Genomic DNA, 18,011 nt, shown 5'->3' with positions numbered 1-18,011 from the left:
TCATCACTGAGTCAAATCCTCAAAAAAAAAAAAAAAGCTACAAAAAAACTACATAAGCTACATTATATTCAACACACTTCTGTGCTGCAATAGACAAAAACAGCAAAGGCTTCTGTAGATGTATCATCTACAAAATGCTTTGGTAACCTCCAGGGTGAAAGTTGATATTAAAAGAGGAGTCATCACTAAGAACATTGCAAAAGAAATGTATTATTTTGCAAGTGCTTCCACTGTTTATAGAGCTATATCCTATCTAAATATGCAGGGTAAGAAATGCTGTTGGATACCACTGAGAAATACTATTGACAAATGCTGTCTCTTGAAGGGCAAAACCGCCAGGAATTCTTCTTCTATTTCAGAGGCACCAGATGCATTGTATGCTGGCATGATTGGTATTGGAAGTGCAGTATACATAGAAGTCACAAAACACACAGCAAGATCCAGATCATATATTAATGTTGCTGTAATCTGCACACCTGTCTTCTGCCAAACATCAATTTTCTCCCAATAATGGGGCTATTTTGCTCTCCAGACTACATACTGCATTTTACAGCCACATTCATTTTAGGCATTTAACACAACAACAGATGCAGAGAAAGGAAACTAATTGCAATATCATATCCATTGTATTAAGATGGTTTTGTTTATAAAACTTAAGATTACAGTATTTGCTAGTGAGACATGATCAAAGCCTCAATTATAGCGCTTTTTTTTTAACACCAACTGAAGTTGATAACATAACTCCAATAACAACTCTAGATAGAAAGGTAGATTCCCAATAAAAATACACTAAAAATTAAATAATTCTATCAGAACTTCACTCTGTATAATAATGGTTACCACCCTAGGTAGAGCTCAGAATAACTGGTTCCAAGTTACTGAGTCTGAAATTGGTTCAAAAAGCCATTATGTTAAGCTATAAATATCACTTATAAAGGCCTCTTACAAACCCAGCATGCGGAGCACATTTGTACATTGACTATATCTGTGCAAGGAAAAGTCTCATAACCGCTTCCAACTGCCTGAAGCCTGTCTTTCAGCTGAAGCAGAAAAGGTGGTGATATGGAGACTAGGCAGACAAGGAGAGAAGACTGGATAGGACTTGGTAGAAGTAGGCACAATGCTGAATGAATATCAGCTGGCTAGAACTAAAACTGGGACAGATTAAAAATAATGATATTCAAGCCAAGAGAACCAAAGAACTATGGTGCTGCCCTTCCTCACACGTTTCTGTTCTCCAGTTACTAAGGCAGCACAAAATACTGGGAACTTATGCTGCTGACTCTCTTTGCCTCAAGGTTATCACTGCTGTTCTGACAGTGAGCTTCTGACCCAATTTTTGGACTTAGGTGAATATCCATCTTAAGAGGCTGCATCTTGAAGGCCTGAGACTCTCTCTTCCATCAAAGGACAGCAAGTATGATGTAAGTATGTAAAGCAAGAGTTTGGCAGCTGAGCAAGCCTTGTATACTTTAAATGTTTTTATCAGAGGCAGAACCTCCCCTTTAGCAATGAAATCTAGAAATTACAAATGTATGATAGGAATTTAAGATTCAGATCTTTGGAATGCACCTTGTGGAAAAAAATACTACCGTAGTCATATTCATCGCATGTATTAGGAACTTCTTAATAAAATGAAGAGGCAAGAGTAACACATGTAATAGGCGGACATACACACTCCCACACACCCAAGTGTCTTTCTGGGCTGGGGCCTGTAAATTATCAATTTTTTTCCATAACAGAGTTCATGTGATAAAAGACTTACAGAAGGAGTAAAATAAATCTGAAGGCTATGTAATTTCATCATACCCTGGCAGGCATACCAAAGGTTGGGTTTTAACTAGTTTCAGTAATTTTTACATGACTAAAATTTGCAATACAAATACAAGAATGAGTGAATGTTATTGACCTGTTATTTGTATATAAAAATATCAGCGGATAAGACAGTCAAGGACTTCTGTGTGCAAGAGAAAGGTAAGTTATCTACAGTCCAGGTGGCATTAATTGCAAATAATTCTAAAGAAAACTGATACATAAAGGTGAAAAACAAACAAACAAAAAAACAAGTGGCCACTTCATGTGCAAAGTGCCACAGAACAAAGGCCATGTTTGGATTTCCACTACAAACATACCTGGCATATTCCACTGATGCACATATCCAAGGATTCAATATTGCAACGAGTACCATCTAGAACTTTTGGGGCAAGCTCCACAATCAAGTTCTTTCCCAGAGCTTGACACTTCAGGGCACATGGTGCAGTAGGATCATTATAAACAGGGATCCACTCATAAAAATTTCCCTGGTATTTGACGTCATTGTAGGCTGAACACTGTTGTGCCCTAAAGTCACCAACATCTGAAGGGCACTCCTAAAAACAAACCAAAGAAAATAATGTATTAAAAAAAAAAAGAAAAGAAAAAAGAAAAAAGTGAACCATCTGCATTTTTAATAAAGTTATCTGAGAATTAGAACCTGTTCAGGTAGGCTTATTTCAGGGATGGATCTGCTACAACAAATATCACAGAATCACAGAATATCCTGAGTTGGAAGGGACCCACAAGGATCATCGAGTACAACTCTTAAATATGTCACACTGCAGTGTTCTACTGTGTGTATTAAAACAATTTATGTTCCTTAATCCATTGCTTACAATACAGGAAACAGAATATTAACCATATCCCAGTAATAACACAACTGATACATGAGAATAATTTTAAAATGCTACTTTTTATGACACCATGTTGTACATTCACTTCTAAAGTCTGGTTCTGTAATAAGAACAAACTTCTAAAGGAATCTATATCTTTTAAATTACAATAATGAGAGGTCTGGCATTTAATTTTTTTCAATAGCTTTTTTCACTTAAGGATTTCAAAGCACTGCACTGATTCACTAGTTCATATGTCTGAGTGATGATAGATGTATTATTTTGCTACTTATACAAAAAGAAATAACAATTTGTCTAATCAATTGTTTAGTATTGCTCAGAAAAGGGTCAAGACTGTTAGGACACCAGAATTTTGTCCTGTACTATAATTACAAAAAGATCCTCACCTCAAGGGAAAAAGTAAAACTTATTAAAACTTATTTTGTTGAAATAAAAAATACTTCAAATCAGTAATGATTATATAGTGCTAGTTCTAAGGAGACAGTTCAATACTTCCTCCCATACAAAGCCTCAGCATATATAGGTAAAACACAAAATACGAGAACTGCCGTGTTAACAAAGTTTGAAATATTCTAATTTTTTTTTATTTTATTTTTTTTCTGTACAAAACATTGCACCCAAAAAATTATGTTAATATTAAACTACAGTGACAGCAAAGGAGATTAATATTGATTTATTCAAAAGGAACTTTTGTAAAGTTCTGACAAAGGAGTTAGTGTGTCAAACAATCTCTCACCAAAGACTTCACTTAGAAGTATGTCCAGTGTCAGACAGTCCATATGCCAGACTGAGAGGATATTCTTCCAAGAATTCCAATTGCACATACATGCCAGATGTGAGGCTGATTTTAACAAAGATTTGTTTTCATTGGATATAAGGCTGAAAGACTATGATGTGCCAGCTGAACTCCTGGAACTTATTACTAGGTATTAGTTAACAATACTAATCCTGAACTGTGCTTCAACAGAGAACTGAACCTCCCCTGAAATAAACTAATGAAACAGCAAGTGCATTACATGATACTACAGATTAAAACATACATAAGAATGGTATGAGTTCACTCCAATGTCCTCAACAATTCCTGACACCATTTTGTCATATGAATCTAGATGAGCTGGTACTGCATTAGCATGATACCTTGTCAGTACCTGATTTTTTTAATAATTATTTTTATCTTCACTATAGGAAACAGCAACAAAGAGATGTCTCTGGCTTATCTGTAGTTTGTAAACAACTTCTAAAATCGGTGGTGCCTTTATAGGTCAGCACAAGGGGCTTCTGCAAAGTGCACTAAGCACTGACATTCTCACTGTGCACCAAAGTGCACCAACTCACTGACATTCCCGGCAATGCTTTTCAGCACTGCCTGGTGCTACACCTTACAGTGACAGTAAATCAAAATTATGCTAGTACGTTTCATATTTTTAACCTAGGATACTTTTAGTTTGAGTCTAGTTTGTTTAAACAATAACATGATGAAATAAGAAAAGGAAATTTAAAAATTACAGTTAATGGAACACTTCAAGAGTTTTGCCTCTGCAAAGTCACATGAGTGAGAGCTTCTAAAAACATCAAGCAAATACTGTTAGAAATTACACTTATTTATTATTATTCCTAAGAAATTCCCCAAATTTTCATGGGTGTAAATGAGAACAGAATTTGGCTTGGACTTAATCTGTCACCTCTCATTTACCATAACTACAAGACTAAAAAGCAGGGAGGACACCAGAATTCATATGGATACCATATGGTTCCCTTACACCATTGCAAATGGAGGAGCAGCTAAGGATAAGAAATAGTAGAAGTTAGAAGCAATATTTTGGACTAGTGTTATTCAACCATGCACAGCTTCATTTTCATAACAAGGAACTAAAACGCTATCTGTAAAATAGGCAGAGAGATGTCCTTAGGCTGAGTTTTGACAGATTGTTCTTACAATTCATTATCCCTAGGTGTTGATGCAATGCCAAGGCACAAACACCACAATGTCAGGATGTCAGCCCATGGTTACTGTATGCTTCTCACTGATTAAACACAATGCAGCCCCTTCCTTCCACTCACTTCCTGACTGCTGGAGAGCAAGTGAATTCTCATCTCCCTATTCTCTTTTGGCATCTTCAAAGAACACAAAGAGACTGTGGCAGCTCTTGATTCACATGCCAACTCCACCTGCTTTATGTTTGAGCTGTGTTCAAAAGCAGGAGCCTAAAAGGAACATCACAAAGGGATATCAAAGGGCTGAAATTATCATTTACGTTATATTGGAATTTGGATGACAACCGAGTTTAGATCCATTTTCCTGGGAGCAATATATGTTTGTATAAAGAAAGGAGTTTATAATCTAAACAGAAAGACGAATAAGCACAGAAAGGAATGTAATCAAGACAACAAGAGGACTCAGACTTCAGATTGATTCCTTTGGACTGGGTCAGAAAAGTGAGAGGGGGGCTTAAAAAGTAGAAAGGAAAAATGAGGGGGCAAGATGTGGGAGAGGTAGGCAAAGGAGAAGCATGTGTGGGAAGTGGGCAAGGCTGCTTGTCAGCCAATGATACAGGAGCCCCAATCCTTACTCTGTGGTTTTAATCTGTTTCAGATATCAATTCATCCCTTCTTCCGCACGGGGGCCCCCCCCCCTTCAATATTCCACACTTTTTTTCTCATTTTAAAAATATTTTTGCTACCAACTTCAGGATTTTTCAGATTTCCTAATTTCAGCAATCGCTTTTGCCTTGTACTCAAACCACTGAACCAAAGCCAGGCCACTCGTAGCTTCATACACAACATAAGGAGCTGAACAGATATCTATGATGTCTAATACATGAAAACGTTGGCAAAATAATCACATCCAGATTTCATGGTGTAATGAATTGTATTTATGACATGACTTATGAACATATTAGACGGGCAGATCTGAAAAAGATGCTTCAGACATCACTACCATGCAGTTTAAAATATAATCTCCCATTCTTTTTGTGACAGATCATTAAAACTACTGCATTTAAGGGCTGGCTTCCTATGAAATGTATCGTTTTAGTTTTGGCAGTGACTATTCATAGTCTTTGAAAACAAAGCTAACCTGGGAAATCTGAATCTTTGTAAGCAATGTTCATGGACAAAATATGAAGGTTGCATCAGACCCTGTGATTCCTGCCAACAATTACTCTGCTGAAAAAAGCACAAAAGAGAAGGCAAGAAAATTCCCAGTAAAAATGATGACACCAAAGAAAGTCTAGTCCTTTGTCTAGTTTTGTTCTTTGAATCTCATTTTGTTGAAACCTAGCCAAAACTGATGAAGTCATTGTTTTGTTTTCTTTTTGAAACTAGCTTCAGATTCTAAATTATTCAGATGCAATTTTCAGGCCACTTCTTTGTAAAATCAAGATACCTGAGCTAGAAAACTTAAACCTATAGCCAGGATAGCTATAGAGCACATCAGCATTATTAAATAATAATAATAATAAAATAATAATAATAATAATAATAAGCAAACAGATTAGAAAGAAACTACACAACTCAAAGTGAAATACTATAGGAATAGAGCAGAGATAGATCAGCCAAGATTTTCTGAATAGGATAAATGAGCTGGTTAATAAGTGGATGCTGGGACAATAATACGATAAATATGCTGAACAGGTGTGAGCATTATCTGTATATAATAATGTTTACAGTTGAATTAAACTTGAGCAAATCTGTTACAAAATGTTTTTCTTCTTACTGTAGGAGAGTCACTCTGGCAAACATATAAGTGACTTTTTGGCATGTAAGAATGTGAAATTTATGGGGAAATGGCCCAAATAACTTGTTCTATGAATAAGACCCTAAAGGATTATCTTAAACACTTCCATATAGTGCACATCATAGCATCAGAATGTAACAGTATATACAAAAATGGAAATATAAAAAAGGGGTTTAAGAAAGACTGAAAATCACATTGAACAGCATATAATGAATAGTTTGTATAGTTTATTTCTCTAAAGTTTCTGTAAGAAAAGCTGAAAGCACCCATGCAGTTTTAAGAAACCAAGTACATGGCATCCCAGTTATAGATAGAAAGATAAGCAGGCTAAACATATGTATGCCTTAATAATCTCAGCAATTATTTTGTTGCTAAGACCTTGAATTGATTTTTTTGATTGAAACATCACTAATATTATTCTGGAACTATGCTTGAGTTCAATGAACTTACTACTATTCTATTACAAATCCAGATGAAACCAATTTTCTGGTAAAATGATTCTTGTTCTTTTCATTAGAATGACACACACATTAAGTTGTGCTTCATTTGTACTCCCCAATATAGATGTTAGTGGTGTAATGTATCATGTAGCAAAATTACATTTGCAGACAATTTTACACTGTATATATACCGAATGTCTCATGTGGTTAACAATAATACCTACTAATATGGAAAGAAGCTAGTTTAAACTCTTAATTTTAAAACTAAAATTTTACTCTTAAAGTGAGAAACATTCATTAGAAATAATGCTTTGGGGAAAATTATATCATTTGAAAGAGGACTGGCCTAGTCCTAGTCTGGCAATAGGTCCAAGCTCCCATTTCAAGGTTAAATCAGGTATAATACTAGGTTTTAATTCAGTGAGGCCAAATTCAAAGATCAACTTTCCACTGTACTAACAATGGAAATCTCATGAAATTTATTTTTCTCTGGAGTTCTCCATTATCTGATCCATAATCTAGGAAAAACAGTTCCTGAGAGATTCTGGGTCTATCCGAGCTGAAATAGAAACCTGACCCATTTCAGACATGCCCCAAAAGCAGAACTGTAAATGCAGCTTCCTGTCTGGAAATTAACATTTGAATCATCATACATTCAAACAGATTCACATACAAGATGCTAGCCACTTATCACTTTAAAATAAGTCTTCAAGTTAAAAAACAGGTCCCAGTGACTTCAGAAAAACTCCCAAGGAGTTCAGAAAGGATATGGTATTGAGTGCCTTCATTCTCACCAAAGACTTTTACTGCATAATCCTCAAAACAATCAGTGTCCAGAACAGATCTTATTTATCCAAAAAGCATGTAAATTCTGTTATAAACAAAGGTCTATGCACAAATTGATATCATCTTTCTTCTTTTTCTGTTCACTATGTAGTTTCCTAATTGTTTCACTGGAGGAACGAGGTATACTACATTGACTTGTTTGCACTGTTGCATAGGAAGTTGGAGTGCAATCAAGCAAGGAGAAGTAGATTATTATATATATAACATACATTTATCTAAATCAGGAATGTAGCAAACATTTTATACAGTGGCTCTTTGTTTATTGCTTACATACTGGCTGGCTGCAGTTTATCACACAGGTTAGACTGATTTTTTTTTGTGTGTGGTATTTTTATTTATTTAAAATTTATTTATTTATTATTTTTATAAGGTAAGGACATTGTATACTAAACTACTAGGCCTTTACTTCAGAAGGTCAAGTGACAGGGTTTGTCTCCAGGATCTGGCTTTTGCATGTACTGGACCTGATTCATTAATCACTTCCACTAGTTTCTGCCAGCAGAAAAAACTCCATCCAATGGTGGAAACTCCATCCAACACCGAGAAGTGGAGTGTTAGAGCAATTCAAGGTGCTAGCAAGTCTTGTTCCTAAGGAGGTCAGAAGCCAAATGGCACAGAAGAAACCATAGGTGTGGCAAAATGAAGAGTGGGAATGGCCAGTTCTTCCAGGAGATGCACTGATTCAACATACTTACTGGGCAACTTCCAGAGTCAGGTCTCAAGATCAAGGAAGCACATGTCATATTTCACAGCTGCCTGCACAGGCAGAAATCAGAAGGTTGGCAACACCTTGATTATCACCTGACCTTCCTTGGGTATAACTCAGCTCAAGGCAACTGCACAGCTCACCTTTTAAGAGGTATTTGTGTGAAAATTGTTACCTTTCTCCCAGAGGCAGAAGCAGATGAATCAAATGCACTACAGCAAATTGGAGATAAGATACTTTTACTTTGTCTATCTTCCCTCTATTCTGGAATGGGATTGTAAGGATGTCATATTGTACTGTAAGGTAACCCATGCTAGGAGGTGACTGCAGATAATAAACCACCCCATTATGAATTATTGTGCTTGTGCACATGATCTGTTGATCAGTGGTATCACAAAATCCTGCATGAGCTGCACACCTTGAACAGACTACAACATCTGGTGTGAAAGAAGGCAGCTGTTTAAACAGCATAAAGCATCACTACAAATCAGTTGAGTGCACGTCATGAAGTATGCCATATGTGACTGGTTTTCATAAAATGTGTCTGTAAAAATAAAATTTGATTGCATCATAGTAACAGTAACTGCGTATTCAAATCTCCAGCTTCATATTTGGTCACGGAAATTGTCTATGCCAGTCTACCTAAATATACATACTTTTACATATAAAAATAGAAAGAGCTGGGCTTAGGCAAACAGAGGGAATATAAGTAGTAATTATCCAATTTAAGATTTGAAAGCTACACAGGTGGTTACCCTCTTTGTTCATGTGATGAGTGGTGTAGTATCGCTAGTGATCAGAAATGATCAGGACCCCAGTTTAACGCTTCATCTGAAAGAATGCACCCCAGGAAAAGCACTTGCTACTTTAAGATGAGAACTGATTTGTTAATACTTCAGAATGTGTAACTTTCCTAATAAATGATATAAAGTGTTCTAAATCACAATTGGCACTACAATTTGAAAAGAAAATACCCAGTTGGGAAGCCTGAATTTGAAACTTCATGGTGTCATGCAGAGCAAAATCTTTAAAAACGGTAATAATGATGGAAAGAAAATTATCCACCATAAGATTTTAAATAGGAAGCAGCATTTCTAAACTTTAACACATTGTTTGAATAAGTAGAAGAAGCTGTAAAATAGGGTTAAAAGCCAGACTCACATTACTACTGCAGGTTTTGTATCGAATATTCCGACCTTCACAGTTCCTGAAAAACAGATTTAAAAAGGTTATACTGCATTACAGCAAAACACAACCCTGCATGTTTTAGAGTTAGTTATACTCTTGAAAATTAGACTTTTATTACTTCTGCCCTACCATAATTTGAACTCAAAATACAAGGTTTAAATACAAAGGGGACTCAACAGGTTACGCTGCTCTCTCTTCAGCAAAGAACATGTGGCTTTCTCTGTGAGCCCAATTTGCTGCACATCTTATGAAAAACACATTTATTTTGTGAAAAAAGAAATGATAATGCATCCATAAAGCCTGATCAATGCTGACTTCAGCAAGTTACTTCTAATCCATGGGATATAACCCAGAAGAAAAGAGGATCAGAATATCTAAGCAATTCTTTAATCAAGCTTATAGCTAATGAGCATTAATTTTACTTCCCCTATTTCAATTAGGAAAGAAAAAACAGCCTCAAAACTTCCCTTTATCCCCCCACACAATGCAATATGTTGAAGAACAGCATGTAATTTTACTGATCCGAAGGAATGAGCAGAATTCCTAATTTTAAATGAAATGTAATTCTCACAGACTGCCTGCGTTCCTAAGGTTCCCAACACATACATGTGAATTGTGAACCTAGCTCCATAGTGAAATCTGTTATTAGTAGGTGAAGTAACAGGCATATAATAAAGTCATGATTATTTATTGTTCTTTCATATAAATATGGGGGTGTGAGGATTTCACACCTTTTTAGGGACAGAGTTTGCCAAACTTCTGGATAACTGACTGGCACTTTTGCACAGGGTAAGATATTCTTGTTCTAAAGTAAGAATGGCAAAGTCAAGCCCTTAAAAGAACTGGAAATGTATTTTTCATGACTCGATGGGAAATTACATTTAGTGGTATCTCTAAAATCAGAAAAAGTTTTTTTGGAATAATGCCTTTGAACTGTAAAAGACCTGCCTAACACTGAAGAAGAGCAAACAGCTGGTCATTTACAGCTCTTGGAATAAATTTTTCACTTTTTGTATGGAAATTAATTGCAAATATTAAAAAGCTTTTTAAAATGCAAGAGACTGAAAAATACGTTTTTAAAAGGAAAGAGCAATGGATGCCTGGAGCAAGAGTTCAACCAGCTGAGCTGAAGGTACAGTTCTCCAAGCTCAAGATATTACATGTCTCAAATTTCCAATTTTTTGCAAGAATGATCGTATCACAATGTGCATGTAAAAAATGTTTACGATACATACAAATGTGAAAACTTCGTTTCACAATCGTGCATTTCCTGGACATTACAACAGTAAAGCACAGAAAAAAATAAATAAATAAATAAATAAAAAACTTTTAAACTACACATTTGTCAAGGTATGGAAAACACATGTTTTTTCACAGGGGATCGCATTAAAAATATTAATAAAACCACAGTGGAATTTATATTGCTACAATTTATTGCACTCATTTCACAGTCACTAACACACTAGTAGAATATCATGGCTTCTTGCTGGAAATATTATTTTCAAAGATTTTTGTCCATTCTGCACAGAAAGGAATAGGCAGCATTTTAATCATCTTTTAAACTTGTATTTAATACAGTTTCCGCATCGCATTATTTGCCTTCTCTAAGAGAAATTGACTTTCTGGGTGATACTGCATTTAACAAAAAATTAAGAAATAATCAGCAGTTTACAAAAATGGTTAGGAATAACTCAAATAAAGCAAGCAATTATGGATCCCGGCACAGATGCTTCTAAGCTGGTCGGGATCTCTTCTCGCCTGACTACAGCCCTATTGCATTACTCATACTTTTAGGATTGTAGTAACAAGTCCTATATTAGTTCAGTTTTACTACTGAGGTAAATGCTTTTCACCGCATACGCTGTTCTCTTCAAGCTACACTGAAGCCTATCCATGAACACATATGGCCACCAGCACCACTGCACAGAAAGAACTGGCCGAGGAAAACTTTTCCTAACATAAAGCATCATTTGATACATCTATATGTAGAGTTAGTCACTTGGATTTTCATTTTGTTTGTTTGTTTGTTTTACTGCAGGGAAGAGATGGAGGAGACTGCACTTGAATGTTACTTCAGATCCATTTTGTATGCGGGTAACCCAGCATTCACTTTGCATTCCCGTAGCAGAGATTTCTCTTAATACTTGACCATACTAAAATCATTCATGCTATTCCATTAACATATTTAATTACACCCTTAAGATCTATCAGAGTTGAGCATTAAGATATTTATCTAGTATAGTAAAGAAATAGGATTTGATGACACTCGATCTGTATACAACATTTAGCTTCAAAAGCAGAAGCTTGGTTTTTTTTCAGTGAACACAATTAGCAGACAGGGAAATATGGTATAGCTGCAGAAGAATAAGTATACATAAGCACGTGGCTAACCTGCCATTTAAACATCTCCTCAGAGAGTAGGAGGCTCCCCCACCACACGTCCGTGAGCAATCACTCCAGGCTCCCCAGGCATCCCAGGAACCTTCCTTATCTTCATCAGAGCGGGTAATTCTGGAGGTCTGAAAAAAATGGAGGGTAGAGAGGAGAAAAAAACATTAAGTGACTTGTTACATGTTTTACTGCTTGACATAATTAGTACTGAGTATATTACTTTGCTTCTTATTTACAATATCTCAATGTATTTACTATTTTAATATACAACAATTACATGGGAAAAGACGCCGAGTGTTTGAAAATGCCGTGTATTTAATGCATTGCTTTCTGCACAAGGGCTGCCGTGTCCAAATATGCTATCATTGCCAATGTACAGATGTCCAGCAGAAGCCTTTCATAAAGAGCAGCCCCAGCACTGGTTAGGGAAGTAAACCAAGAATACAACTTCATGACAAAATGCCTTATTAATTTAAGAGAGATTAGGAAAGACTTAAAATGATTTGTAGGCTGCAGCAATTAAATGGTGATTTAAGCTTCTCACATGGTCTTCAAAAAGACATTATTACCAGACAACACAAATAAAAAGATTTTGGATCAAAAAGAAAAAAATCTGCTCGAGCCCCCAAAAATGCCATTTTTGTCTTGAGTTGTATCCAGTTTAAGGAAATTCATATTTTACAGAGAACATTCTCGAAGTATTTTAAAACATGGTAGTTTCTTACCGTAAGAATTCTATCTCAAAAAGCAACATGAATCTAATTATTCCATAATGCTCTGCTGCAGGAGAGTACTGCTTTTATTTTATAAATTTCCTTCATGAAGAAAGTGCAGGAAAATCAAATTCAGAATTTCCCCAGACATTTCTTTCTGATTTCACAACAGTTCACCACGCGTTCCACTTAAATCCTACTTTCTTTCCTCCGTCCCTGCAATCATTAAAATTTCTGTCTTGAAAAAACACATGCAGATTTTTGTAACCAAGCATCCAACATGATTCCTTGAGAGCTGTCAGACATATGTGATGGGTTGTCATCATAAAGAAGTTAAGGTTTTTTTATAACCCTGAATTACACCCACCAGATGGAGATGAAAACACTAGTCACTCTAATCACCATGTCAATAGCGTTTGCACATAAACTCCAAACATAACTATGTGACTGTTCTTAGCACCATGACGAGCAAAAGCCATAGCACAGACAGAAATAAGGCAGTGAGAGTAATTTATCCCCAGTGACAGAATACTGAGCAATGTTTACCCTGCTCCAGTACAACTGCAAATGCAAGAGGGTGTAGGGTTCACCTGAGCTTAGCTGGAACTATTTGTACAGCCAGCAGTTTGTTCCTATTGACTTCAGTGCGCACCCAGTCACATCTCAGAGAGAGAAGCTGAGGCAGCGCATCCACATTTCTACCATTTTTGACTGCATAGAAAGGAACAGCTTAAACTGATAGCACTGCAGCATCTTCACTCCCCCTTCCCTAAAAACAAGGGCACAGAAACACCAACCAAGGGCTACCTGTCGGCAAACAACATAAGGAACAGAGACAAACGTTACTCCATAAATTACATCCAAATGAGCATTCAGGTCTTCAGAGGTGCCAGTTAAATGCTTAAAATACTAAGATTTTTGTGTGTGACTGAATCCAGAGAAGTGCAAGACATTTGTATACATCTTAACACTAAACCAGATGGACATATTTTAGTAATCCAGGTTTTTTTGTTTGTTTGTTTTTTGAGAAAACGTAAGTAAGCTCATGAGACAAAACTTAGTGCTATTTTCTTCCAAAATGCCTCACAAAAGTAATTTGAAAGGACGTGAGGGATTTATAATTTGAATCTCATGGTACAAGAAAAAATAAGTAATACAAAATTCTCCTTAAATTTCAACAGTACAGATAAAGTCAGCTCATCTTCAGCCATGAAGAAAGTTGACTCAGACAAGAGTCTAATGACTCGAAGCGAAAGTGGCAAACAATAAAAACAAAGCTGTTTTCCAAACAGCACCGTACATGGAATATGACCCAGTACCATGCTGTGTAGACAAAAGGATTTTCTTCTAAATATAACGATAATAATCAAGTGCCACAGAACTTGAGCAAACTGCTCTGTTTGTGCATCAGCTGTCACACAGGCTGCGTTCGCGTTGCAGTCGGAATCAATAATATTGAGCAAGCATCCTTTTAGAAACCCAAATGGCACGTAGTTAAGCTCGGCTGTACTTAAACAGAGCTAAGGACTACTCAAACACATTTTGAAGGCATTAATAAGAGCAGGCAGATTTGATATAACAGCATTACTCCACAAAGCCAAACTGCTAACAGAAACATCAGCAATTTCCAAACTTTTTCATCCCTTCCTCAGAAAGCTAGATCTTGTTGAAGAATTTATTTTGTTAATTAGATAACCTATCACCATTTGAACAGCAAACTGCAGGCGCTGGTCTAAACACATCAGAGGCTCCTTAACTTTCCTGCTCCCCTCGGTTTACAAATTTTACAAACACTTACTTTGCTTTAAAAGTGTACTTAAGCCAATTTAACGTTCCAGAAACGATAGAGCCCTGCTCTGCCAAGATCCCCGAGGAATTTTTGCACTGGCGTTGGGCTTGCTTTACATCAGAAGCCAACTCTGAAATGTCTGACACTGAAAATGGAAGTGACTGCCTTCAATCTCGAGCAAAAAGAGCTCAGCACTTTCCAACAAATAACTCAGCACATGAAAATAAGTCACGATGAACAAGAGTCACTTCTTTCAAATTTATGAGTGCAAAGTTAAAGTTTATCTTCTGTAATCCCAAGGCAAAGAATTGGTTTTTAGTACACTAAGAATGGTTTAAACTTATGACATTAAAAAAAGCAGTACATGTCACACTGTCTTGTAAAATATAAAGTTTCTTTGGACAAAGCAGTGACAATGCCTAAAATAATCCTAACCTCAGCATTGTATTAAAACCAGCCACATGATATTAACAGACAGAATGCCATCTAGAGCCCTAAACACTGTCCAGTTGTTCACTTACCAAACTGCTTTGATAAAAATCATTGTTCTGAACTGTATCTAATTAAAAAGCTGTAAATACTAGGATGATCAAAGCAGAAGTTTATGCCAACAAAGCCCTCTTCAGAATCATTGACTAATTCAGTGCCCACAGTGTTGATTTAAACTCCAGCTAGTTCAAACTACTTGTCCCATGGGAAAGAGTTAAAAGCAGCTTGCACTGCCTTCGTAATTTACTAGCAAAATAATATTGATTTACTAGCTGTCTGGTTTCATAAACTCTACATGTTACATTTGTCTACACCATGGTACCAAATTAAAGTAAAATAAAGCAAAGATCACCAACGTCATGATTTAAACCAACAAAACCTTGGAAGCTCATTTAGGAATTAAATCAAGAGCTAATTGCAATTGGGCACAAAGAGTATTATTGTATCTCAGAACTACATTCAAGGCTTGCTTCTTAACTTTTATTTTTCATATTTTTACTGTCTTAAGTCATGATTCTAATATGCTTCAGTAGTGACACTCTGCTAAGTGTTTTTCATTTAGTGGCTCCATTTTCCAACAGATGTACTACTACAAATACATTAAGCTTATAGTTTACATGCTTCATTATGAACGTATTTGTGTACCTACACATGCATGTATATATACACGTACATGTACACCTGTGACGTAACATGATCAAATAAAGCCACCAGTGCTGTAGTGAAACCAGACAAAATAACTTGAAACAGCTATAAACATAACTTTAAGGAAAACCTAGATGATTTGCTGTTCTTTACATAAAACTAGATGGCAAACAGCACCACTCTTCCACCTAATCCAGTCACGTTAGCTGGAGTTGTATCCATTCCAAAAGCACCAAATGGGAACACAGGGTTAGGATACAAGCATTGCATTTAAGGCAAATGTATGTCAGAACCTATACAATGTTCTCTGCAGAAATGACTCCAGCACATATGATAAAGATAGTCTGAAATATTCCATCCCAAACTATGCATCCAATATATAATTAATTTTCAAAATAATTAAGGGATAAGTCACGATGTTGCACGTGAGCCTTGAAACGCTTGAATTAGGGGATGGAGGAAAATAAACTACAAGTTTTGAAGCATTTCGTGACACAGGCTGAGCCTCAAAGGCTGAGATGACAGTATGCCAAGGTTTCCTGAAGGTCTGAGGCCCAGCAATGTGCAATCTGAGCCTCTGCTGACAACCCTTAACTGACAGAGACAGCCTTGTTCTTGGAGAACTCTAATGAAAGTATGGCACTGGAAGATTTGGAGGGGGGGAAATGCTAGTGCCAAGTTCCCTTCTTCTGTCCAGGACTCCGTTTTGCTTCTGCCACATATGGGCATATACAGTAACACCACGTTCTGCTAGCTGCGCACATATGCAGGCTGAGCTTGCCTTGCACTGTGCTGCTCAAAGGAACTGAATACAGCAAAAGTGGGCACTGAGGTAAAATAAATGAAATCCAGATGTTACCAGGGCTGATCATTAATCTAAAACAAGGGGATTTTTACTGTCACTTGTAGCACCCAGTAAATAACAACAGCTACATTGACACACGTTGCAAAATCAAACACAGTGCTGTTATACGGAGAAAAAATGACTATTTGGCCAACCTTTTGTTTGGCTGTTATGAAGGATGACATAATTGTCTTGAATTTGGTCATGCAGACTTCAAAGGAGATGTGGTGCCAGAGAATGAAGGTCAGTTTATTCAGTTTTATTATTATTCAGACATCCATTACATAAGGCTTGGATATGTAAATGTTTAGCATTCAGTGTAACAAAGATTCAGCTTCTCAACAGAAACATTCTGATACCTTAAATGTTTGTTTTGCAGAGTTTTTACATACATTTTTACTTTAAATACAGACACAAGCCAAGTACATAGTGTTTTATATATGGGAATTATAACAATGTGCAACAAAAGAAGCAGAGACCCGACACGTTGATTCTTCTGCAAGAGTGCCCAAGTCAGAATCCTTCTGCCAGGTACACATCGCAACCCCAATTACCCCTAATTCTGCCCTGCGATGTGCCCCAAGACCTTCCTCAGTGCAGCTGGGCCCAGCTCTGACACGTGGCACAATTCAGTGATTCAGTGCAATCTCCGGGCAGCATCTCCCAGTGCAGACAATGCCCAGTGCTGAATGGGAATTTCAAATGCTCTACACAAACAGGTTAGAGCAATATGGCTACAAAACAAGGCTTTGCCATGGCAGTAAGGACCTAGTTATGAAGGAATATTTGCCAGTGTATCTGCTGTTATGCCAATGTTAGTGCAGATCCCTAGGTGAGTGCTCTTGGGTTTTTCTTACAGCTTCTTATCAAAGCAGTTTGTATTCATTTGTAAAAGCATGCCAAACTCCAAAAGAGAATCCCCAGAAGGACACTTAGCACAGCTATATCATATTGCTATTTAATAACACATGGCATGTAACTACGTTTCTCCATACAGAATTTAGAGTCTTCAGACTGAATTTGTCCAAGTGAGAGAACCTACTGGAGGGTATAAACACCACTTTGGTCCCACTGAAGGCCTAAATTAAGCAATACCCAAAGCTCAGTACTGGCCTTTTTCCCTGGAGTGGATTTCATCCTTGATGGTATTTTGAACAGAGATGAAGCATTTCCTTTTTATTGCTTCTTCCCACTCTCACAACCCATAAATACTATTAACACTGTCCTGACTTCCAGAGACTTCCAAAGCACAAGGTTATGTTGCTGTTCACTAATCTTTACACACAGCACTGCATTTTGCCATTTTCTTCTCCTAGTACCTACAATGCCTCCAAACAGAGGCAGCGCAAGGAATTACGGCACTGAAGGGAAAATATCCTGCCTGAGTAGCTGTGATGCGTTTCCCAGATTCCTCTTTCCAGACACTACACTTCGTGAAAAAGGTATCAGATTGCACTGTTGACTGCATCCACGAGCAGAGTGCATAACTGAAAGAACAAGTATTTACCTGCCGATAACCACTGGAGATGCTATCCAGCCTCAGAAGAGTATCCTT

The 18,011-nt window shown here is 36.8% G+C and overlaps 1 protein-coding gene across 8 annotated transcripts in view; it reads right to left on the bottom strand.

Moving 5' to 3' along the window:
• ADAMTSL3 (ADAMTS like 3) overlaps positions 1-18,011 on the bottom strand; it is a 188,763-nt gene that overhangs the window by 91,944 nt on the left and 78,808 nt on the right. For all 8 annotated transcript variants that reach the window (XR_004753467.1, XM_035335401.1, XM_035335403.1 and 5 more), the window contains exons 4-6: positions 11,977-12,104; positions 9,559-9,604; positions 2,133-2,369 (exon numbers count right to left, since the gene is read on the bottom strand). Coding sequence is in view for 7 of the 8 variants with exons in the window: in XM_035335401.1 (XP_035191292.1) it covers positions 2,133-2,369; positions 9,559-9,604; positions 11,977-12,104 (411 nt within the window). In the remaining variant the exon portion in view is untranslated. The remainder of the gene's footprint in view (positions 1-2,132; positions 2,370-9,558; positions 9,605-11,976; positions 12,105-18,011) is intronic.

The sequence above is a fragment of the Oxyura jamaicensis genome, chromosome 10, assembly GCF_011077185.1.
Source record: "Oxyura jamaicensis isolate SHBP4307 breed ruddy duck chromosome 10, BPBGC_Ojam_1.0, whole genome shotgun sequence".
NCBI classification, from domain to species: domain Eukaryota; kingdom Metazoa; phylum Chordata; class Aves; order Anseriformes; family Anatidae; genus Oxyura; species Oxyura jamaicensis.
This window is presented reverse-complemented; position numbering and strand designations above follow the sequence as displayed.